The sequence below is a fragment of the Schistocerca cancellata genome, chromosome 5, assembly GCF_023864275.1.
Source record: "Schistocerca cancellata isolate TAMUIC-IGC-003103 chromosome 5, iqSchCanc2.1, whole genome shotgun sequence".
Classification (NCBI taxonomy): domain Eukaryota; kingdom Metazoa; phylum Arthropoda; class Insecta; order Orthoptera; family Acrididae; genus Schistocerca; species Schistocerca cancellata.
In genome coordinates this window covers 247753056-247778545 of record NC_064630.1, presented here as the reverse complement: position 1 = coordinate 247778545, position 25490 = coordinate 247753056, and the positions used below count along the sequence as shown (strand labels likewise).

The 25490-nt window shown below is 37.9% G+C and overlaps 1 protein-coding gene across 2 annotated transcripts in view; it reads left to right on the top strand.

Moving 5' to 3' along the window:
* Positions 1–25490, top strand: part of LOC126187589 (protein cab-1) — a 1183411-nt gene that overhangs the window by 804215 nt on the left and 353706 nt on the right. For both annotated transcript variants that reach the window (XM_049928771.1, XM_049928770.1), the window contains exon 5: positions 8624–8690. In XM_049928771.1, coding sequence (XP_049784728.1) covers positions 8624–8690 — 67 coding nt within the window. The remainder of the gene's footprint in view (positions 1–8623; positions 8691–25490) is intronic.

Below are 25490 nucleotides of genomic sequence, written 5' to 3'. Positions count from 1 at the left end.
ACTAAGCACTATGCTGTTTAAGGAGGAGGTGGGGAATCTACATAGAATAAGTACATTAAAACAAAAAAATAAGAATGACTAAAGATAACATTTGCATACTATCATTTGGCCATGTGGTGCACAGATATCTGACATCTGGAATCCAGAAGGCACACACTACTGGACTATTATACTATGCGGCATTGGTAGATCACAAATTTTGTAATTTATGATCTTGACTACGCTACTACAGCAGTGTAATAGACAGCTTTATACTACACTAAACTGCTGTACTTGGAATGAGAACCAAGCTGGATTTCTCATTTGCCTCGATGGCTAGCCTCTGGCGCACTCGGGTGCAACTCAGGATTCACAGGGACTGTGTTGCTGTGCCACCCAATGTACAGAAATTGGGAAATGGCTGTCAGGTTCTCCAGATGTCATGGAGTTTTTCTTGGTTTTCCCTCAGCCACGTAGGCCTGCAGTTCATAAGCTGATATCTTAGCTGTGAGTGAGTGCATGTTATGCCACTATTCCTCATTTCATATTATATTATAGACTGTTGTATTTCCAAATGCATTCCTGTCCTGCTCTGCAATATCTTGTCTTATGGCACACTCCCAGACGATGTGTGCTGGGATACTGATTGCTCCACGTGCACAATGTCTCGTGCACTGTTGTGTTTTTTAGTAAGTAGCTGGGATACGAGATATGTCGTGACAGGTTGTGTATAGCTCACTTGGTCAGAAGGAAGTATGTCATTCTCGTTCTTTCTTTTATGCTAGGTAGGAAGTTGTAGATTCTCCTCCTTGTTTCTGCCCTGTCCCAGATTTCTTGCAGTTCTCTATCTATGCATGTTTTTATTTTCATATTCACTACAGCTCTTGTGCCCAATATGTCCTTTATCTTATCATATTCGTGCTTTTTGATCCAGTATTGTGCACCTCTCTTCCTTACTGATAGGTCTACAGGTAGCAAGTCTAATATCGCCAAACCTCAATCATTTTCGTTCTGTAAGTGCCTATCAGGCGCAGGAGTACATTCCTCTGTGTTCGCCGCAGACCCTGTGCTATCCTTACCTTTCTGGCTCTGACTCAAACACTCGACCCATAGCCCACAATACAGAGTAAGATTGCGTTGTGGTATGTTCTTATTGCATTTAGTGGCAGCTGAAAACATTTTTGGCTAATTGTTGCTATTTTATTAGGATTTTAATTCCTCTCTGGCAGACGATTTCTACATGTGCATGAATGTTTGGGGCATTTGAGGCCTGTTCGGACAGAGTATATTTCAGTTTATGAATGTTTTGCTTTTCACCGATTTTAATTCCGATTTATTTTCATGGGTTGGTCATTTATCCTGATTGTGGAATTTCTCGTTTTAGCTAAAGTTCCTTTTAGTAAAATAACAAAAATGTAGACTGTTTTCTGCACTGCTATCGTTAGTTATGCACCAGTTGATTAGTCTTTCAAGAACTTCCCTGCCTTTTTCCTCTAGTTTAGCCCTTGTGTTAGCAGATACTACAATAACATATCATATGTATAGGCGATGTGGCCACTAGTGTTTGTTATACTCTGAAACTGGTTCAGTAATGACTGTGTCAAAACACCCAGAACTCTTGACCACAAACAGAGCCCTGTGGGCAGCCTTTGTGATATCTTTCACAATTTTCTTTCCAGGACATTTTAATTGCAGTTGCAATATCAAGTTTCTTCTGTCTTTTCTTAAAGATAGACAAGCAGACAAGAATTCTTTCAATTAATACACACATTTATTTACAATTTAATTTGGATAATTTTATTATACTACATTGTGCCACTTATATATGGACTGTGGTCTGTTACTTGTAAATCCATTCTGTCTGCTATGGCTATGCTTATTTCTTGATTTGTTGTTATGCCCATTATAGCGTTTATGTATGTCATCCTGACAGCTTAAAAAAAATGTGCTCAGTCCATATGTAGACAACGAGTATACGTGAGATATTTATTTTTGATAAGAACATTAGGAATGATCTCCATTTGCCCCAGATCATGCATCAGCCTAACAGCTTCCTTTTGTAGAAATGAGAGTGAATCAGCAGCACACTCCCACTGCTATACCCAATAACATGGAAATGGGAAAACTGCCTTACAGTATATTGTTTTCAGCGTTTATTACATACAGTTTTCTACAGTTGACTAAGCAAGTACAAGACACTGCTCATTTTCCTGGACACAAAATTAATGTTGTTTCCTGGTCAAATATTTCCACCCAAGTGTAGACCAAGAAATTTGCAGTCTTTATTGCCTGTATAAGAAATTCCACAAATATTTCCTTTACATCTGTGGCACAAGTTGACTGCTTTGACCTCCACTATCACTTTGTGATATTGACTTTAAGGCCCTGCTCACATGGAATCTGTTAACCTCACCCCCCAGTTTAATGAAGATTCTGATTCCTCTAGATCGCTACTGAGTACAATTTCCTTACAGAAAATTTTTAAAATAAATAAAATTAAAACAAACTGTATGACTGGGAATACCGTAGTGTGGCTTCACTATTTTTCCTTGAAGTGACTGGTGAGTGTGTTTTTCTAATTTTGAGTACAATTTCCTTACAGAAAATTTTTAAAATAAATAAAATTATACAAATTGTATGACTGGGAATACCGTAGTGTGGCTCAACTATTTTTCCTAGAAATGACTGGTGAGTGTGTGAGAAACAAACAGCAAACAGGATTAAAAATGCAGTATATTCATTCATCACTGAAAAACTAGGTTTCTATCAGTGTGAATAATTTAAATGTTAATCACTCGAGTACTGTTAGGAGCTATTTATACCCGAATGTAAATCAATAATGCCATGTAGTTTTGTTATCAGTCCTTCATATAATCGATGGATAGAGCTCACTTGTTTGAGTCCTCTAATAGTTTTATAAATCTAAGGTTAACATTTAGCTATGTCCAATGCAGTCTGAATCCCTGAACTTCTGGTGAACATAAAGAAATGTAACATATAAACAGTCACAGTCTATCTGATGTGGGTCTGTACGTTTGAACAGTCTTAAGCAACAGAAGAGTACTGATGTGACGTTCTTGTGTCGACATCAGTTTACCACAAATGAACAAAATCGAAAAGTTAATGTTATAAACTAAACATATTAGCATTAAGATTCAAATAGAAGGAAGGAGAAGGGTGTGGAGTGCAATAACACTAGAACATATGACTCTTTTAATTGTAATTGTAAATGAAAAATGAGATTATAGTGAATTGTGAAGCTGTATTGTGCTGGCTGTAACACAAAAACAATGGTTAACTGTTTTTTCGTGGTTTTCATCGAAAAATTGATTTAAATTACTATTTATGACCTATGCTAGGTCTTAAACTTCATCTATTAAAAACTTTTAGATAGTAGTAGTTTAATAACAATTTTATTTTACAAAATGCTAACAACAAATAAATAAGCAATGCCTAATCTGTCATAACTGTGTTATCAGACTATGATAAGTGCTTAGTTATGTGTCTAGATGAGACACTGTCAAATAAAATATAAAGGATAAACAGCAGTATTTCAACAGAAAACTGGTCAGAATGTCAGTGGGAAAAGTTTGGCTGGTTTTTTAGTTGACAAGTGTCATATATCTAACATAAACCCCAAATTCGCATATTCTTTCATAAATTCACTGGTACTTCTGGAAATAGTGGCGTAAATAATGCAGTTGTATCTGAGGCTAAAAGTAAAGAAACCTGAATTGCGAGTAGATACGACTATGTTTGCTTGGAAAGATTAGATATTTAAAATAAACAATACATGTAAATGATCCATGAATACTTTCATATTGAAAACGGTATTACAGCACACTAAGGAAAGTCATAAATAACTTTGAATGTGTATAGTATTCTGAAACTGAGCATTCATAATATCACTTTGTCATTGTGCTTATAGATCAGCAGCCATAAAAATGATATTTGTGTTAAGGAGAATTATAATATTGTAAATGGCAGTTGCAATTTATCAAATATTTTTAGCTGTCGCTTTTCAATTGTGAGTGATGAACTTCATTGAACCATTTCATAACAAAATGATAGTTGGTTTACTATGCAAGCAATATCGAGAAAATTTAGAGAAAATGGAATTTTCCAGTTCTCTTGTGATTCTTATTACATACTAAAAGTAGAGGCTTTTGTATATACAAAGATTTGTTACTATTTCGTATTTTTTATGGATGTAGGATAGTTTCACAGGTAAATTACAATATTTAATATTGATGCAACTGCAGATTTTATACATTTCAGCATAGTGAAAACAAGACACACTGTAAATTACAACTGCCATTTTTTCCAAATTTTCATACTTAAATAGAGTGGGACAGGAACAAATGAGTATTAAATTCACCAGTTGGAGGTATATTTTTGTAAAGAAAATTTTAATTGATTGAAAGCAGTCAGATTAATAAAGAAAATTGTACTAAGTGATTTGAGGGAAAAATTTATCTGAATTTGTGATAAAGAGTGAGAAAGGTACAGATGGGCTAGCAAATTGATCAAAGTGAGGTGTACTTTTGCAAAAAAAAAATTAATTGTTTGAAACCAAACAGGGTGATCAACAGAAAATTTATTAGTGATTTGAGGTAAAATAACAATGTGAGTTTTTGTGCATATTTTCATACCAAGACAAAGAGTCAGAAATAGACAAATAGTGTATCAAACTAAATAGCATGCAAACCATTTTTGTAAAGAAAGGTTAAGTTGATTGAGATTAATCATTATAATTAAGAAAAATTAAAGTAGTGATTTAAGAGAGAATTTTTATCTAAATTTTCATAGTCAAATGGGGAAGTAAAGAGTAACTAAGAAAAACGTAATTACTGATTTGAGGGAAAACTGAAATATTTAATGGACAGCTGTTGCTAGTTGTCATGTAGATGAAGTCTCAAGAAGTTCACCTGTTCAAGGACCAGATATTTTCCATCCAAAAAGTTACATTGGTGTAGAAATTATGAAATTCTGTCTTTGATATTGAAAAAAATTAAATAAACATCAAATTATAGCATAAACTGAAGTTTTACTACTTTCTCTTTATCTATAGAAAGCTTTCTGAACAAAACTTAAACACAAAACAAAAAATTCTGAAAAAAAGTTTTGTGAAATGATTTGTCCACAAGTAAAAAATAAAATAGATTTGGGAAACATTTGACATATCTCATACACTGTGCATGATTCTGAGCATCATTCAAATGCATGGCAATTTTTTTTCATTATTTAATTTCTTATTTTTAGAGAAATCATTTAACAAAACATTTTCTGTTTATTTTTCCAAATTTTTATATCTTTTACCATATCTACAAGACTATTAGAGCTAAATCAAATGGATCATGAAACAAGTCACTGCATAATAAAATACAAAACTAAAAATAAGTAAACAAATAATAAACAATAAAATATTGTAAAAGTATATTCAGTTACATAATAGTGTACAATGAAATGTCCTAAACTACTGTCAAGCATGTATGCTGTACACAAGAAGTTTGTGACCAGGAGGCTTCAATTCAGGTTTGATAATCTGATTCTTATGATTAAAATTTATCAGTCCTGCTGAAAGAATATTAAGTATGAAGCTCACATAGTTGTATATAACTGTTTGTACCAAAATTAAGGTAAAATTATCTCATTTCAGTACCCACAAGAGGGTATGTAACAGGGATGACAAGATTAGACTCTGGAAACATTTTAGTAATGACCTGGATGTAGTTTGCAAACAGACACCACAGATAGTTGTAACTGCCCTATTCTGCTCTTATGATATTCTCTCAGACTGCAGAGGCTTGCCTCAAAATATCATGCTCTAGGTGATGATACAATGAAATTAATTGATGTAAAGAAGGTTCCATTTTCCATTGTCAGTAGAAGGTGAGATTAGTCTTTTGGTTTAAATAACATTTCTATACAAAATGATATAATCAACAATATTTTCCCTCTATCTTTAGTCCTAAGAGTTTGAAATTTTCAATATCACTGATTATTACCTCTATGTTATAACAACATTTTTCTTTTATGACTGTTGTATGTTAAAAATTTATGTTCTCTGCATAGCTGTAGTTATACAAAAATCAGCACCATGTAAGCTGTGAGTTGGTGTTTCTCACTAACCTGTATACATAATCATTTATGTTAGAATCGACATCTTTCACTGTGACAGTAGTGACATTTTCTTTTTTTCTTTTTCCAATCAGTCTTCTGACTGATTAGATGCAACTCACCACAGTTCCTTTTATACACCGATCTGTCCATCCCAAAGTATAGCTTACACCCCATGTCAGCACTGTACATATTCCAATGTCTGTTTCCCCCAATTTTGTTTGCCTTCTTTGGCTCACTCTAGAGCTATGAAAGTAATTATGTAATGTATTATGTAATGACTATTATTATTAATTGTCCTCATGGGACTTTTTGCAACTATGAAGCTGTATATGAAGAAATTAAATTTTTTACTGTGGTACGATTTCCCTGTCCTTTGATTCGAACATATCCTGCCTGGTTCTGGTTGTAGGATTGTAGATTCTTTCACTGGAGAATCAATCAAATATTAACAATCACAAAACTAACTTATAATTTTTATCAGTTCAGTTCAACTCACTGGGAGATCTGTAGAAAAACGTTCTATAGTTCTAACTGGGAAGTTCTTATCCTTGTAAATTCAAATACTCCTTCACAATCTATCTCTAATGATGTCATCATTGATAGACTCTCCAACCATAATTTACCTTTTCTACTGCACAGTCCTCAAATTTTCGTTCATATGGACAGCTCTTTAAACTGAATCACATGTCATTCTGAATTACTTAAATGTATGCATATAATTTTGATTAAAATTAATTGATTTGACCTATTTCTGTTCAGTAGGGTTTTGTGCCTCAATCTGTAAGTATGGAATTTTATAGGATCACTTTGTTGTCTGTCATGTCAGTCCATCCGACTGTTGAGAACTCTTTTTCTCAGTAATGTGGTAGAAGTATCAAGTTCAAATTTATGTCACCTAAGAAGGTCTATGGGCTCTGGCAGGTGCAAAAGTTTGAGCTTCTAAGTCACTTCAATCAAAAGATACAGAATATCTTGTGTCATTTATATTGATACTTGAAAACTCAATCAAAACCTTTAAGGTGCTTCCTGGTGACCTAGAATCATGAAATTTGGCAGAAAATAGAGTTTCACAAAACAAGTAATGAAAAAATTTGGAAATTGTTAATTTGTAATTATATCACACGAAAAAATATATTTTGATCCATCTGTCTGTCTCTTTGCTGTTTGTCCATCCATCTTTTACGACTCCTTTTTCTCTATTCAGTTAGGCATATCGGGTTCAAAATTGTCACATATTAAAGGCTGTTGTCCCTTGGCAGTGTAAAATATTCAAGCTTCTAAGCCAATGTAATCAAAACATTCTATCATTTGTATCACATATTTTTATTCTTGAAAACTCATTCATCAAAACCTATAGGGTACTTTGTGTTGACCTAGAATCATGAAATATGGCAAGAAGCAGGGTGTCACAGTACAACTAAAGTAAAAAATCTGAAACTTGTTAAATTGTAGTTACATCATACAAAAAATATCTTTTGCCATTTGAACACACATTGTATTCATTATCTATCAGTAGTGTAACAAACGAACTTTACTGCAGCAAACATAAAATATAAGATGTAGTTATGATGTAATAAGTATATAAAATGTTTAACTCTTCTCTCTCTACATATAAAGTGAAGTCTCCTGCTCTCTTCTTTTTGTATGTCTGGCCTAGTGTGACGAACTTCTGGAGAAATTTTGATATGGTCATGGAATTTCTTGCTAGTATCGATATCGATAACAGCGAAAAATCGTTGAGATTCTCGGTTCCCAAGATGGATTAACTAAATATTTACATTATTAAGTTTGTGTGGAACACTCTGTCTACAAGTCCTACTCACCATTGGCCAATATTTTTATATATGTGACAGTATTTTGGTACATATTATACTAAAGCTAGGTAGATTTCACTAAAATCTTGTAGAAAAGCGTTTATATAATTGGAGATAGATCTGCTGTAATTAAAAGAGTTCCTGAACATATTAATTCTCAAATCTAATTTTAGCAGAGAGTACACTATTAAATATAATTTGCACAGCCAGTAAAATCGTAATACACATTAGATTAACAGTGACATTTATAATAGTCAAGAAAAATTGTTTGTCATGTAATGTACTGAATTTACCTATTAGTGACTTGACTGATTATGCGGTGATTGTGAGAGAAACTGCAATAGTTTCCATAAAAGAGAATAAACGTTTCTTTTACGATTACTTGAAAGTAACGGATAACGTGAAAATGACTGATAACACGAAAGTGTATCTGCAGTGGGAAGTTGTTTAAGAGATACCGGTAGCCTTTATGCGCTGATGATCTACTTATTAAGTGAAATGTCTGATAGGTAACTCAGCTAAATATGAAAGCAGGTAATTTGTCCTCTTGATAGCTCATTTGGTGTTATGGGTATCTTAGTGAAATGAAACACTTAGGTAATGAAATATAAATTGAAAAATGGGCATCTTGAATACTTGCACAATTTCATAAATAATACCGGAATTTGAAGGTAAACGCTAATGTATTGTACTTCTTTATTTTCCAGCGATAGTGGCCGGATGCAGTGCGGCAGCCATCGTTGGTATAATTGCCATAGGGATTAGCTGGTACCGGTGAGTGGCGCTTTCCATTTTTTTCCATTATGTCATGCATGCGTAAACTTCAGTAAATTCGTAATGAGAAGAAAAGAAATCATTCTATACGCAAGGCTGACAAAAAAAGCCATAGCATGACCTACAATGTAAGTTTTGTCAGGTTTTGTGTTAGTGGCATTCTTCGTATAGCGGTCTGAGTTTCAAAACCACTGCCAGATGGCAGGAGCGCCGCATCAGTTCAACCTGTTGCCGAGAGATGGCAGGCAAGTGAATGTAGCATCGCCGCGCAGCTCTGCTGCGTTGCTAGGCAACGTTTTCGCCATGACGCAGCGTACTTTCCATGTTAGCGTCAGACATTCCACGAAAGCAATGAAAACATTAGAAAAGTGTAACACACATTCGTGATGACGTCACTGAAAAGAATTAACTCTGTGGCCGACTTACACCATCCCTTAAACAGAACTGCGAAAAGATGTTTTCATCTTAACATACGAATTTTTATTTAGTTGAGGAAAATACCCTTTCAATGATATTAAATTACTATTTTCAATACAGTTTTGTTGGTCATTGCATGATGAAACCTTAATGTTTACAATTAAACTTCGGATTTCCATTGATTACACAACTGGCAATTCCTGCACTTATTTTCAGATGTATTTCAAGAAACATCTATTGAATTTTCGTGTGAGAAGTAAACTGAATTGAATTTTGGCACACAGATGTCTGAAGAACTTTTAATTGTGATATCTGTAGGTAGCGTAAGGTAAGAAACTGGTTCAAGGCGCAGTGGCTTACATTTCGGAACTTGCTTGAATTATTGGGCGTGGCGGAAACATTCCTTGCTTTATTTCAGCCTTAAATGCCGTTAATGTGCCATTACTTCAACTATGTCAAACTGCACGCAAGCCTTAGACAATATACGGCGCAACCATCAACCCAGGAAGTAGCTGTTCGTTAGTCACTAGTCTTCTAGAAAAGAAACATACAGGTTATTTACATTCCTGGAAGCTTTTCGGTATTCGGAAGGTTTACACAGTCTACAAAACTGTCGTACTAGCTGCAGTTACTACTTTTGCTGATGATGAAGAAATTATTAGATTCTTCTTTATTTTTGTGGAAAATAGAAGTGAAAAAGTAGGAGGGTGTGCCATGATTACAAAGGCGAAAACCGAAACAACAACAATCAGAGAAGAAACTAAGTACATCTAGCCAGTCACGAAGTATAGTAGCTAAACAAAACTGTTAATTTGCACATGCCAGCTGCAGTAGTCAAATTGTTGTCGCTGTTTTAACAATGTACAGCTTAAGAATGTACATGTATTATATCAACTGAAGATGGGTGAAAACCCGAAGCGCGTATTAGCATAAATAAAATTACATTTAAAAAGTAGGTCATTGCTGTATTTTTTAAGATATGAGAATATTCTTTGTCTGCTCACTCCAAATATGATATTTTCGAAAGCATTTCCCCGTTAGTGAGTGACGTTGTTGACAGAAAGTATACTTCGTAGGCAGAAAGTATATTCTGGATACTGCGTCGTTCAGGAGCTGACGATCTGTCACTTTTGTACCTTTGGATACATATCTACATCTATATTCTGCATACCGCTGCGAAATGCATGGTAGAGGGTACTGCCCACTGCACGACGTAATGAGATTTGTTGCAATTCCAATGGCGTATGCTGCGCGGGAAAAACGATTTGCTTAAAAATTTCCGAACACGCTATAACTTGTCTGATCTTCTCCTGACGATCCCTGGAGAGAGATACGTAGGACACTGTAGTATAATCCTAGATTTCTCACCCAACAATGATTCTTGAAACTTTATAAGTAGGCATTCCCGTGATAATTGCCATGTAACTTCATGCGTCTGCTAGTTGAGGGTTTTCGTTTGATGTCTCATACCGTCGTACTTTGGTAGTAAGTGTCGGTCTCGAGCAGAGCCACATGTTTTTAGAATGTTGAGAAATACTGCAACTGCCTGAAGCCTTGATCCATGGCTTTCAGAATATTGCGTGAGATAGTACGAGTTGGATTTCGTAACACCGATGTTTTTCAGAATCCAGGCGGGTCGTTGTGGGGAAGAACGTATTGTGTTCTAGATAGTTCCATTTGAGATATGAATATGTTCTAATATTGTGCAAAAGATGAATGTGGATAACTCCTGCTACAGTCCTTGTAGACAGGTTTGACGTGACGTTAGTTCCAACTACTGAAGACAGTTTTTTGTTGGAGAGATCTACGGTATAGCATGCTTAAAACAACCGCAGATTCTGTATGGCATCTGACAGGAATTCAGAAAGGTCATGAAGCTTTGTTCATATTTAGCAATTACAACTATTACTCAACACCACTGACACTAATATATTTATTACTTATCCTAGCAATGGTGCGGGAATTAAACTGCGGCGGTACACCTGGGCGAGATATTGCCACTGATATAATTGTATATTTGTAAAGAATTTTTAATCTATAAGACGCTCTTTCGGATCATAAGGGAACTTTTATGGTACGTTCGTTTCTGTTCATGTTGGCGAGTTATTTTATCGTTTGCACAATAAATCGTAATGATGTGAAACGAGTCATTTTAAACTCAAATAACACTTCAATTTGTAAAGTCTACACATTTACAAGTGCTTTTCTTCTTTTTTTATATGTACTGATTTTAATTGGTAGTTCCTCCCGCCAACTTTTTTACACAATACAATAATAGAAATTATTCTACGGAACAGAGGGAGTTCAAAATTTTACTTTGTTGTCTGTTAGAAATTATGTATCTCTGGATAAAGGATCAAAAATTTTGCTTACATCATTGTGCACCCGTTTTTGTGCTAAAGACAACCTTAATGTTGAGTAATGAATGTCATTTTTCATTCTGATACTATACTTATATACGTCATTGTCCCTTTTGAAACGCAATGGATTGTTTACAACAAACTCCATAAGGGGATAAATATACTGTGAAACAGTAGTCACCATGCCCAACTCCTTAAACAAATGTCTAGAACATGACTGTGGATGAGCACCACGTCTTATTCTTACAGCGCCATTATGAGCAATTAAGACTTTCGTTCCTAAAGATGAGCTACCGAAGGACATTATTCTGTATGACATTACTGAATGTAAATATGCAGAAAATGTCAGCTTATTGATTTGTCTCTCCACAAGACTCAAAAGGTTTTACGTCTAATGGTTCAAATGGCTCTGAGCACTATGGGACTTAACTTCTGAGGTCATCAGTCCCCTAGAACTTAGAACTACTCTTACCTAACCAACCTAAGGACACCACACACATCCATGCCCGAGGCAGGATTCGAACCTATGACCGCAGCGGTCTCGCGGTTTCAGACTGTAGCGCCTAGAACCGCACGGTCACTCCGGCCGGCTTTACGTCTAAATCTACATGTCTACTCTTCATTTCACACTTAAGTGCCTGGTAGGGGGTTCACTGAACTCCCTTAAAAATTCTTCTCTGTCGTTCCACTTTCGCACAGCACGTGGTAAAAAAGAACACTTAAATCTTTACGTGCGAGCTCCGATTTCTCTTATTTCATTATGATGATCATTTCTCCCTATGTAGGTTGTGGCAGTAAAATATTTACAGATTGAGAGGAGAAAGTTGGTGGTGATTGAAATTTCATGGAAAAGCTCTCGCCCTAACAAAAAACCCTTTGTTTTCATTATTGCCACTCCAATTTCTTTATCAGATACGTGACGCTTTCTCCTCTATTTCGCGATAATACAAAGCGAGGTCACTTTCCTTGAACTTTTTCGATGTCCTCCGTCAATCCCACCTGGTAAGGATGCCATTCGCACAGCAGTACAGTAGCACAGGACGAACAATCGTATTGTATGCAGTCTCTTTAGCAGATTGTTGGATCTTCTAAGCGTAAGTGTTCTGACAATAAAACACAGTGTTATGTTTGCCTTCCATACAACATTATGTGACCGTTCCGGTTTAAGTTGTTCGTAACTGTACTCCCAAGGTATTTAGTTGAATATACAGCCTTTATATTTGTGTGATTTATCATGTAACAGAAATGTAAAGGATTTCTTTTCGCACTCATCTTCATGACCACACACGTTTCCTTATTCACTGACAATTGACAGTTATCGCGCTGCACAGATTCCGTACTTGTGTCAGTTTTTAATTGCTTTTGATCTTCTAATGACTATACTAGACGGTAAATAACAATAACGTCTGCAAACAATCTAAAACAATTTAAAAGGGCTGCTCAGATTGTCTCCTGAACCGTTTATACAGATTGGGAACAACAGAGGGAAACGCCGATGATTTTACGTCGATCACTACGTATTGTGACATCTCTGACAGGAAATCACGAATCCAGTCGCACGACTGAAGCGATACTCCATAGCCACGCAATTTGATTAGAAGTCTCTTGTGAGGAACGGTGTCAAAAACCGCCCGAAAATCTAGAAATATGGAATCAGTTGAGATCCCCTGTCGGTAGCACTCATTACTTCGTGCAAATAAAGAGCTAGTTGTGCTTCACAAGAAATATAGTTTATGAATCCTTGCTGTGTATCAATAAACAGTTTCTTCGAGGTAATTCGTAATGTTCGAACTTGGTGTATGTTACAAAATCTTACAGCAAATCGACGTCGGTGATATGAGTCTGTAATTCAGCCTATTACTTCCTTTCTTAAGTATTGTTGTATACTGTGCAACTTTCCGGTATTTTGGTATGAATTTCTCGTCAAGCGGGTGGTTGTATATGATTCTAAGTGCAAATGTACCTGAACTAAGTTGTTTTAAGAGTTCCAAAATGTGTTTTTTTCCAGTGTAAATCTCATAAGTATGGAAACCTCAAAATACTGATGTTTCCACTCTGTTTATTGTTTTCTCATAATGTGTTGCACGTATCATTGGTGTAATGTGTCTAGATGGGTGTGGTATGCCTTTTTGAAACTGAGAATGAGTACATTCGCAGAAAACAAGTCTACGATACCTTTAAAAACATTGTTTTGATTTCTTCTATTCCTCTAAGTATGCTTGGCTTAGTTACAATACTAACGTCAGCCGCAAAAATAACTAATCTGCTTGTATATTCGAGGGATGATAGTTGACATATCTGAGGAACAATAGCGGACCTGAGCTGAGCCTTGGGAACCAAATACGTGATTTCTCTTCAAGCAGAAGAATCTGATATCATTGGTTGAATTACGAAGTACAACTTTCTGCATTCTTTTGGTTAGCTATGACATTGTCTGTTGGTTGGCTATACCATCAGTTGAATAAAACCTCATTTAATCTACAAGAATGTTGCGATTCACAAAGTCAAATGCCTTAGGCAGGCCGTGGAAAAAAGCAGACGGTGCTATATTGTTAATTGATGCTTATACTGCTTTTAAAATTACGTGTAAATGTCATTTTCAATTGAGCACCTCTCCTGAAATCGAAACTGTGGTTCACTAAACTTCATCATCATCATCATAAACTAAAGGCTATACCTTGTCGATTTAGCCATGTCCCTCTCTCCATTGTCGACATCCTTTTCAATTCTTCATACGATTTTATCCCCATATCCCCATATCTTCTTGGATGTTATTAAAATACGTTGCTCAGGCAAAATGCTTCTCTAGAATACATTAATACATCGCCTTCTCAAACATTTTGGACAATGATGTCTGCAGTGAAACAGGTTGGTCAGTTGCACTGTTTTATCGTAAAATATAAGCATTTTTTTCTCCATCACTGACATTAGTTTCAATAGCTGCAGGAGCAGATTGAAAGCAATACCGAGAGACGGTGATGAGGCTATATATTAAGATTGTCAGTGGATGGTAGGTTGTCTTAAATGCTACGCATCACACTTTTCCCAGTTGCCTGTGCTGGGTGCATTTCCGATGTTTTTGTATTCAACATATGAGTTAGCAGGAAGGCTTTATTGCTGGTAACGAACTTTTCGACACAAATCTTACGACTGTTAACGTCTGTAGACCACAGAAAGTCACAAGCTTCAACCAAATCGTTGATATGAGCAAGAGTTTAGGACAGATGGTGCTTTAACACGACAAATGATACGGTGCTCCATTGCAGGCTGTTAATGAAGGTATAAGCAATAGGTTCTCAGGCGTGTAAGTGGCTCGAAGACGTCTTGAGTTATAGAACCCAGTATGTTGTCCTCGACGGCGAGTGTTCATCAGAGACAAGGAGTGTTCCCAGGGAAGTGGGATAGGCCCGCTGTCATTCTCTATATACATACAGTAAATGATTTGGCGGACAAGGCAGGCAGCAATCTACAGTTGTTTGCTGATGATGCTGCGGTGTAAGGTAGCGTGTCGAATTTGCGTGAGGAGAATACAAAATTTCTAGTTGTGATGAGTAACATCTACCTCTAAATGTAGAAAAATGTAAGTTATGGCGTTGAGCTGTAAAAACAATCCCGTAATGTTCGAATATAGCATTAGCACTGTGCAGCTTTACACAGGTCTTCTGAATATGTAGACGTAGCGTTGCAGAGAGCTGTGAAATGGAGTGAGCGCGTCAGGTTAGTAGTAGGGAAGGCGAATTCACGACTCCGTTTTATTGGGAGAATTGTGGGAAAGTGTAGCTCGTCTTTAAAGAAGACGGCATATAGAATGCTAATGCAACCCATTCTTGAGTACTGCTGAAATGTTTGCGACTCTCCCCCCTCCCATGTCGGAATAAATGTCAAAGCAATTCAGAGACGAGCTGCTAGTTTTATTACTGGTAAGTTGGAACAACACGTATGTGTTACGGCATGCTTTGGAAATTCAAATGGGAATTCCAGGAGGGAAGGCTACATTATTTTCGAGGAACACTGTTGAGACAATTTAGAGAACCGGCTTTTAATGCTGACTGCAGAACGATTCTACTGCTTCGAGCATACATTACGCTTAAGGATCACAAGGATAAGCTTCGAGAAATAAGGCCTAATAAAGAGGCGCATTGACAGTCGTTTTTTCCTCGCTCTATTTGCGAGTGGTACAGGAAAGGAGATGGCTAATATTGGTGTGGGGTATACTCTACCACACGTCGTACGGTGGACTACGGGATATCTATGTAGATGCAGATATAGATTTAATAAAAATTATGACTTGATTCAGCTGTAAAAGAAATTCAGTCAAATACAAAAATGAATGCCACCTGCTAGCTACGGCTCGCTTTACTTTGAGGTCTGATTCTTTTCTCAGTCACTTCCTGCTACTTTGTGTTGAAAAAACATTACATTCCTTTTCACAGTTGTGGTTAGCGCATATACTTCGTCTCCTTCTTTCCTACCAAACTAAATAATGTCGGCAAAAGACGGTATGAAGTTTTCTTCCAACACTGTTTTGATTCCTTGAAGCATACCTAGTGCTAATATTCCGTCAGTGTTTTTATTTCCCATTCGCCTATTTAAGTGTGTAAGGATGTGCTGTAAATTAAAGCGCCCATGTCTGCGTCTGACACCGCACTCATATAAGTTAATCTCCACAATAATTGACAAGTAACTCTCACGTTTGAACTACATTGCGACCGTTCAGATAAGTGTCATGAAAGTCAAAATTGTCCAATATATTGGTTGAAAAATATTGCTAGTCTCTTGGTCACGTACGAATAGTCGCTGTTCTTGCGTTATATTTGTATTGATATGTTTAAACTGTTTCAGCACCGTCGTATGCCAACTCCCCCAGTCCATTTCTCCCACCAGTTCGCAGACACGTGACGTGTTGGAGCTGGCTAATTGCCTGCCGTGACGTCAATGGCAGCTTGCTGGTCTCTTTAATTCGTCGTTAGGACTCGCAACGAAAATGCGCGTAGCCTTGTCCACAGGGTGGACACGACCGTGCTGCAGCCACGCTATGCAAATTGCTGCTGACACCGCAGCGAATGAGCCTGTCTGCAGCCCGTGGAAACAATTAGCTGTACATGACAGCTCTGCATGCTGTGTTTATGTGTGTGTGTGTGTGTGTGTGTGCGTACGTGTGGTGAAATGGGTGCGCGGTCAAGTCAAATACATTCGGCAGGGATTTTGTTTATATTCCTGACAGGTGAAAAAGAGCCACTGCTGTATATTCTGCGTTTTCATGTAATCTCCACTGACGTTGCCCTTCGCAGAAGCCTCTTCGCCGCTCCTATCGGAAGTAAATTGCACGTCCTCATTTCATATTCCACATTTCGCTTCAGCAAAATACAACGAAAATTAATTTTTCGTGGAAAAGTATCCAAACACTAATTGAACAGTTTACATGACTTAATACAAGGTTTCATGTGCGACGAACTCACCAGTTTTCTGATATCCGGTACGCTTTGGTTATGTACGAGGTGTGATCAGAACGTAACCGTAATGTTTGTTTTCTTCAATTATCTTTATTTATTCATCAACAATAAATTTATCCCGTTCAAAGTAATCCCCGTCAGATATAACACACGTGCGGCCAGCGCTTTTTCCCAGTCTTGAAAGCACTTCTGAAGCTCATTTTTCGTTATGGCGTTCTGCTCCTTCAGCGATTCTGGTTTCATCTCATCACTGATGGTGAAACGACATCCTTTTATGATTCTCTTCGGCTTCGGGAATAGAAATAAGTCACAGGAGGCCATTTCCGGCGAATAAGGTGGCCGGGGCAACATAACTGTTTTATTTTTTACCAAAATATCACGAACAAGCATTGATGTGTGAGCGGGAATATTATTGTGATGCAATTTCCACGATTGGTTTTGCCACAGTTCTGGTCGTTTCCTTCGGACTGCTTCACGCAGACGGCGCATAACTTCCAGGTAATATTCGTTATTGACCACACGACCATAAGGCAGGAACTCACGAGCACTAACCCATTGCAATCGAAGAAAACAGTGAGAAAAACTTTCACATGTGATAGAACCTGTCGAATTTTTTCCGGTCTTGGGGCGGTTTTCGGGCAGTTTTCATTGGGACGATCGGGCCTTATTTTCGATGACGTACTAGTATTACCTTATTCTGTCACCTGTTATAACCTTCTTTAGAAATTCTAGATCATTGTCGACTTCATTCAGCATCTTCTGAGTGATGCCTACGTGCGGTGGTTTTGGGTCGAAATTCAGTTTCACAACAAACTTTCCTGCTAAACGTTTCGTGCCCATAACATCAGAGTAAACTGCTTGGCATGACCCAAAGGATATGGCGATATCATCATAAACCTCTCTGATCGTGAATCGGCGATTTTCCAGAGCCATTTTCTTTACTTCTTCCACACTGTAATTGATGTACTGGCGCGTCCTGGGCGGCCATCATCTTCAACGTGTTCTCGACTCTCTTTGATACGTTTATACCACTCTTATATTCTTGTCTTACCCATAGTAGATTCACCAAAATCCACAGTCAACATTTCGAATGATGTGCTGCACTTTATAGCATTTTTCAAGCATAATTTAATGCAAATCTTCGATCCATCTTTTTCTCCGAGCCGGCCAGAGTGACCGAGCGGTTCTAGGCGCTTCAGTCTGGAACCGCGCGACCGCTACGGTCGCAGGTTCGAATCCTGCCTCGGGCACGGATGTGTGTGATGTCCTTAGATTAGTTAGGTTTAAGTAGTTCTAAGTTCTAGGGGACTGATGACCTCAGCAGTTAAGTCCCATAGTGCTCAGAGCCATTTGAATCATTTTTTCTCCGAGTACTCGAAAACACGTAGAACCTTTTCGACTGTCAGCAACAAACTAAATATTCAAAACAGCAGAAAATGAAAAAATACAGCAGGAACAGATGTATCTACAAGATGTAAAAATGTTCTCATAATGGGATGTATAAAGCCCACGAAATTAAAAAAAAATTCCGTCACTTTTTCATCACACCTCATACACGATTGGTCCACTGAAAAGCTGGATGAGGAGCAATATTAGCTCTTTCACTTGTAGAAGGCGCTTTAGTGTACTCTTGTTGCCATACCACGCACCGGCAGCGGCGTTCCCGTCTGCCACGGTTCACGCCCTCATACTGTTACGTGAGTCTTTCATTAAGATGTTTTTGTTAGATCGCTTTATCGTCTGTGTGTCTGTAGGTTGGGTACAAATTTTGCAACCGGTTTCAAACTAACTTCCCGCTGAGCTATAGACCCAAAACTTTCAACATAGCCAGAACTGGATGAAAGTGTAATATAAACTCATTAACTCATTTCTTGTCTGGAGTGTGGCAAGGTTTACCTTGTGTATTTCTGCTATTTCTCCATTTTGCTCTTCCAGTTGCGAATGTTTCACGATAAGAACGATTGCTGGTAATCCTCCGAGTGAATTTGGATCTACCTAATTTTTACCTTTACGGTCTTTTCGGGAGATATACGAAGGAGGAAGCTATATACTGGTTGAGACAGGTGAAGAGAAACTGAAATAAATCTGAAATTTACCATGTGCCTCTGTTGCAGTCTCATAAAAATTTTCTAAACCGATTGAAAAATTTTACACACATAAGACTAAAAAGCAGAAAATAATTAATAAACACGTTTTTAAAATGGACTAAAAGTATAGAACAATTTCTCCTAGACCCACGCAGACTCCTAGTGCCATACAGTAGTCCTGAAAATATGCCCTTGTGAATTTTTAATAGCTTTGACAATACCTGTAAAAGTTAAAACGAAAAACGTGAGACACATACATTAGGTAAAACTAAGGAGTCTAGAGAATAATTGTCATTAAGAAAACTCACTTACCAGTTGTATGTTCCAAAACTATCAATCAGTTCGGCTGCATGTCCGACAGACATGCCACACAACAGTTGATACACACACACCCCCTCCCCCCTCGCCTACGTTTTTAGTTATAAATTTTACCAGCATTTCCATAGCTATTAAAAATTCATCATCACAAATTATCAGGCCTATCTGTATGGAGTTAGGCATCTGTACGGGTCCAGGAGAAATTATTTTATACCTTTTAGTCCATAAACGTGTTATATTAAAAATATTTTTATTTAAAGAATTATTGTCAGTTTAGGTAATGTTAATTATTTCCGTTGCGCATTGTTAAGGGCGGAAATAAGTTATGACTGTATGTACTGAAACACTGTAATACAGTGAAAGTAGATAAAGTTCTTTTTTTTTTTGTATGAAAATACACCAGCGGTAAACGCCGAAACATCCGTTACCAGTGACAATGCCACGCGTGAGCACTATGGTGCCACTGGCACAAGTGGAGTGACATGATTACCCACATTGCCCTCAGAAAACAGCATACCGCATGGGATTGTGAAGTCAGAATTTTTAAATGCAGTTTCAAGAATAATACAACAATAGCCTCCAACTGCTGACCATCATGAACGTAGAAGCCGTAGAAAATAGCATCACCAGCAGCTGTGTATTATACATAAATTTCCTCTTCTTTTTCTTGGCATTCATCCCGTATTCTCACGGAATCGGCAATGTTAGTTGGCAATGTTAGTGGGGGGAAGGAATTTCTGTACCCTCTCTGCCTGCGTCTAGTGCTATCCCACATGAAAATGTACTGACGTATTTCGATGTTTGCGAATCGTGTACATGAGGCGATAAGTGGGTACCAGCCGACTATTCGCCCAGTATAACGTTATATATGCTAACCATGAAATACATATATACATTGCCCCCACGTCAATTCATAACCATGTAAAGACTGAGATGAAAAATACCAATAGAACATATTAATACTATGATATATGTTGTGAATTTCTGTTTGTTTTTCTATGTAAAAATACGTCTTATAATTAAAACCATAATATAGACGTTTGGTCATAGACTTTTGCTGAACAGACCAAACGGAAACCCTTCTTCTGTAAAACAAGCACTTTATTTCTTATCGCCATTCTGTGGCGACTTTTTTATCTGAGTGGAGAAAAGCCCCACAAATGTCCCATTTGATATTTATAAGAGTTGAAAGTGGTACAAATATTAGCAGTTTGTTTTCTGTATTCGGTAATGTAGAATTGTGTACTTCACAAAACATAACAACATAGCTAACATTTAAGAATTTTCTAAGCAGTTTTTACTAAAAAAAAGCTTATGAATTTACGGTATTCAAAGTGAATGAAGACTCCTCAAGCTGCTTTTACTGTTTTGCAGTCCTTTATTGAGAACATTATGGGATTCGCACCATTACAAGAACATCCTCAGATGATGCACTGTTTTTTGTAACACGATTTTATAGGAAACGTAAAAATTTTAAAATTATTCCAAAAATATTTGCCACGCACTGCATTAACTACTACGAAAAAAATGAAAAAAAAGGTACTTACATGGTTAGCACTCAAAGAGCCGGGAAGGTACGATGTCCCATAGTTCAGTTGTAAATGGGAAATGTTAATCCATTGTAGGCTGTTGTCAGTAGAAAAATTGACATTAAGCACCAGTCAGTGAGTGTCAAACTTGACACACTGGATGATAAGACCTAATATAAAAAATAATTACAGCAATTAAAACTTATAGCTAAAGCGAGTAAAAAATCTTTATCTATGTTCGCGGTATCTGACGTCTGCAGCTTCTTTTGGTAGATTGCCTGTCGCGCTACAACAACAATTAGTTTTTTTTTCCTTTATTGGGTTTCGATTCCCCCTAAAGGGGGCGGGCTGGCAGCAGCTGTTTACGCCGCTCTTCAGCCTACAGAATTTGTTTTAAAAAGATGAAGATAATAAAAAATAATAACAGTTGGCGATAAAATCGGTGACTTGAAGGTAAAAATGGCAGAAAATTCTGGAGCGTAAAACATAAAACACAGGGTGGATGAAGCTAATAAAACACACAGGAAGCAGAAAAACAATAGTCAGGCAATTAAAAAAAAACACGGCGACAGTCTGGGTTCTGTTCGCAAGAGATATAAAAAGCACACCCAGCGACAGCATGATTTCTGTTCGCAACACTGTGGAAGGACGCACATCACCGAACACTCACTTAAACACTGCGCTAAAAGTTGGCACAAATACGACATAACACACCTGAGAGCAGGTGGGGGGAAACTGGTCAGATGATGGGAAAAAGGGGGGGGGGAAGGAGAGGAAAAGTGAAGGGGGAGGGGGGAAAGGAGCCAATGGAAGAGGAGGATCCATAAGAGGGGTGGGGGGTGCTGAGCAGACGGGCCAGGGATTGGGGAAGGCAGAGGAGGGGAGTACAAAAGGACTCGGGGGGGGGGGGGAGAGAAAGGAGATGATAGGCGGGGAGAAAACACAGGATGGAAGGGGGGAGGAAGAGGGAGCCCAGGGAAAGGACGGAGGAAAGGAGGGGGGGTTGAGGATCAGAGTTGATAGGAAGGATAAATGGAGGGAGAGAGGGCATCATCCGGGAGGGGGAGCTGATGGAAGCCACCTTGGGAAAGGAGATGTAGGGCGTAGAGATGGAGGGTAGGGGGGACACAACGGTGAAGACGTGGCAGGGGGCGGGGATGGGAGAGGAGAGGAGCAACCAGGGGGTGAGGGGGTTCAAGACAGCGGGAGGTGTAGAGGACGCGGATATCTTCGAGGAATAGGAGCAGATGGGGGAAAGGAATGAGATCATAGAGGATCCGTGTGGGGGACGGGAGGCGTATACGGAAGGCGAGGCGGAGTGCATGACGATCAAGGATTTGGAGGGACTTATAGAATTTGGGGGGGGGGGGCAGATATCCAGGCAGGACTGGCATAACAGAGGATGGGACGGATTAAGGATTTGTAGGTGTGGAGGATGGTAGAGGGGTGCAACCCCCACGTCCGGCCAGAGAGGAGTTTGAGGAGTCGGAGGCGGTTGTGGGCTTTGGATTGGATGGAGCGGAGATGAGGGATCCAGGTGAGGTGACGGTCAATGGTGAGGTCAAGGTACGACAATTAGTCAACTGTTGCTGAATAAGTACCTAAATTTTCCTATAATACAACCAGTAATAAACACGTGTAAGGGAGATTGTGAGGATTAAATATGTGTTTCAGGTGTTAGTAAGATACACTTTTGTAATCTCTACTATTCTCAAAACCCACTCACTAAAGTAGTAGATTTTAAATTTTAAAATATAAGTATTTACAATCTGTTAGACAGGTCTGATGAAAGAGCCATCTAGTGGCTGCAACACACTCTACAAATGTTGTCTTTGCAATAATACCTGTCAATTGTACTTTATACACCATTTAAAGTGGAAATGCCTCAGTATGAGTCCAGCTTATGTAAACAAATGTGCTATTGTGTACTGTATTTGCGTCATGTAACAAGCATCTGTGATCAATATGTATACGGACATGGCTTTTTGGACACGGTGCTGTATGTTTTTAAATATTTTAGCGATGGCAAACATTTATAATGTGCTGAGTTTTATTCACTTGACATCTTGTATATGGGGTTCAACTAAAATTGAACATGTTTTACTACCAAAAAAGTTCAAGGTATGTAAATGAACAGGGTGTCAATCTGTTCTTTTTTTTTTTACATCACCAAAATAAAGCTTATCAAATGAGACATATTCCATGTACTGCATTTTCTTACAAACCTGAAGATTACAGCTAAGACTGTTGAGACCAGTTGTCTTGAAAAAGAAATGTTTTGTGCGATCTTTCCTTTTGAATGGTTTTTAACAATTAAAACAGAACGCCCTTCATTACTCTCATAATGAGAAAATTCAGTTATTTACTTTCGTAGAACACTCAGGTTACATACCGCGAACCTGCAGACGTTACATACGTTACATACCATGAATATTGTTAAAGATTTTTTACACGTTTTTAGCAATAAATTTTAATGGCTGTAATTATTTTTTATACTAGGTATTATCACCCCTCGTGTCCAGTTTTACAATCGCCTACAGGTACATAATATAAGTTCTACTGTTGACAACGGACTTTAATGGATTAACAATTCCGATTTACAACTGAACTGTGAGACATCTTAGCTTTCCGACTGTTTGAGAGCTAATCATATGAGCATTTTTTTTCACAGTTTTTCAAGTAACGCACGTTTGACAAATATTTCTAAGATTTCTTGCAAAATTTTTCTCTTTTTTATAAAATTCTATTCTACAGAAACATTTTAATTAAGAATGCGGCGCTTGAGGATGGATCTCTAACAGTGCGAAACCGGGAGTGTTTCCAATAAAGAACTACCAAACAGCTAAAGCGGCTTGAAGAGTGATCATTTGTCGCGAATTCCATCAATTCACAACACTTTTTTTAGTAAAAATATCTGAAGATTCTTAAATATTAGAAATGTACTTTTTTAGCTGTGACTGCCCTATGTCAAAATAGTATTTTATGACTGTAACTTCATAAGTTAGTTTATGTTAGTTCAAGTAGTGTGTAAGCCTAGGGACCGATGACCTCAACAGTTTGGTCCCTTTAGAATTCATACACATTTGAACATTTTGACTGTAGCTTCAATGAGTCACAATTAGAGTCGGTCAACTCATACAAATGGCTGTAATACTTTCTAGAACATGCACTGGAACGATTGCTTAGGCTCGGCCTAGTTAAAGTAGGTGGCTAAGTTTGGTTCATTGATAGCATAGTTGGAAAACGCAATCGGCCTACAAAGGCGACTACTTACAAATCACTTGTACATTCCATCTTAGAATTTTGCTCAATTGTGTAGAATCCGTGTCAGACTGGACTAACAGGAGGTGCTGAATTTATACGCTAACTGTCACTGGTTTGTTTGACTCGCGCCAGAGCCTCAACGAAGTGTTGGAGTTGGCAGATACTCGTAGACAGACAGCTATCATCCTGCGAAAGCCTACTTACAAATTGCCTGGGGGTACCATTAGAATAATCTGGAGATGTTCTTCATCGCCATGAGAATCGCTCCCGTGAATAGAAGATTACATAAAGCACAGAGACTTTTAAGTAGTCATTTTTCCCACGCTCAAAAACGGTTGCAGTGAGAAGTAGCTCTGAGCGGTACCATTCTCTTGATAGTGGCTTGCAGAGTATATATGTTGACGTAAATGTCCCACTGTTCGCTGTATGTTCATCACGAATGTGGAATGTGGCCGAACTAATTATAACTTGTCGACCTTTCCTACCCTATAAGGTAATGAATGTGGCTCAGTTAGCATACACATAAATAGTTTTCCTACTAAAATATCGAATTAAAATTTACGGTGTACCTCATCTGCTCGTATTTACAACTTACATTTTGCCACATTTTGCTGGAATATAGTGTAAACAGTGTGTTAAAATCTGACTTGCTGGGGTTATACACTACAAACATCACAATCGTTTAGTTGCTTTAGTCTAAGGATCTTCAAGATTTTTGTGTAGTGCATACGGAATGAGATCATTGTCGCAAGTACTACACTTTTGACCTCAAAGTTTACTTTAGTTTTTGGTTCCTTGATTTCAGTGAATGTTATGAATTCTTTTCAGCAGGTAAACAGACGTAAATTGTAAGCGGAGATTAAAATTGTGAATAAAGAAGTGAAAAGGGAAATGTATTACAAAAAATCCGCACACTCAGTACGGATTGCCTATTTTCTTTAAATTAAAAACTAAATGTTTATGCCAAAATACCATCGAAGATCATAAAACTGTTATTATACACTCCTGGAAATTGAAATAAGAACACCGTGAATTCATTGTCCCAGGAAGGGGAAACTTTATTGATACATTCCTGGGGTCAGATACATCACATGATCACACTGACAGAACCACAGGCACATAGACACAGGCAACAGAGCATGCACAATGTCGGCACTAGTACAGTGTATATCCACCTTTCGCAGCAATGCAGGCTGCTATTCTCCCATGGAGACGATCTTAGAGATGCTGGATGTAGTCCTGTGGAACGGCTTGCCATGCAATTTCCACCTGGCGCCTCAGTTGGACCAGCGTTCGTGCTGGACGTGCAGACCACGTGAGACGACGCTTCATCCAGTCCCAAACATGCTCAATGGGGGACAGATCCGGAGAT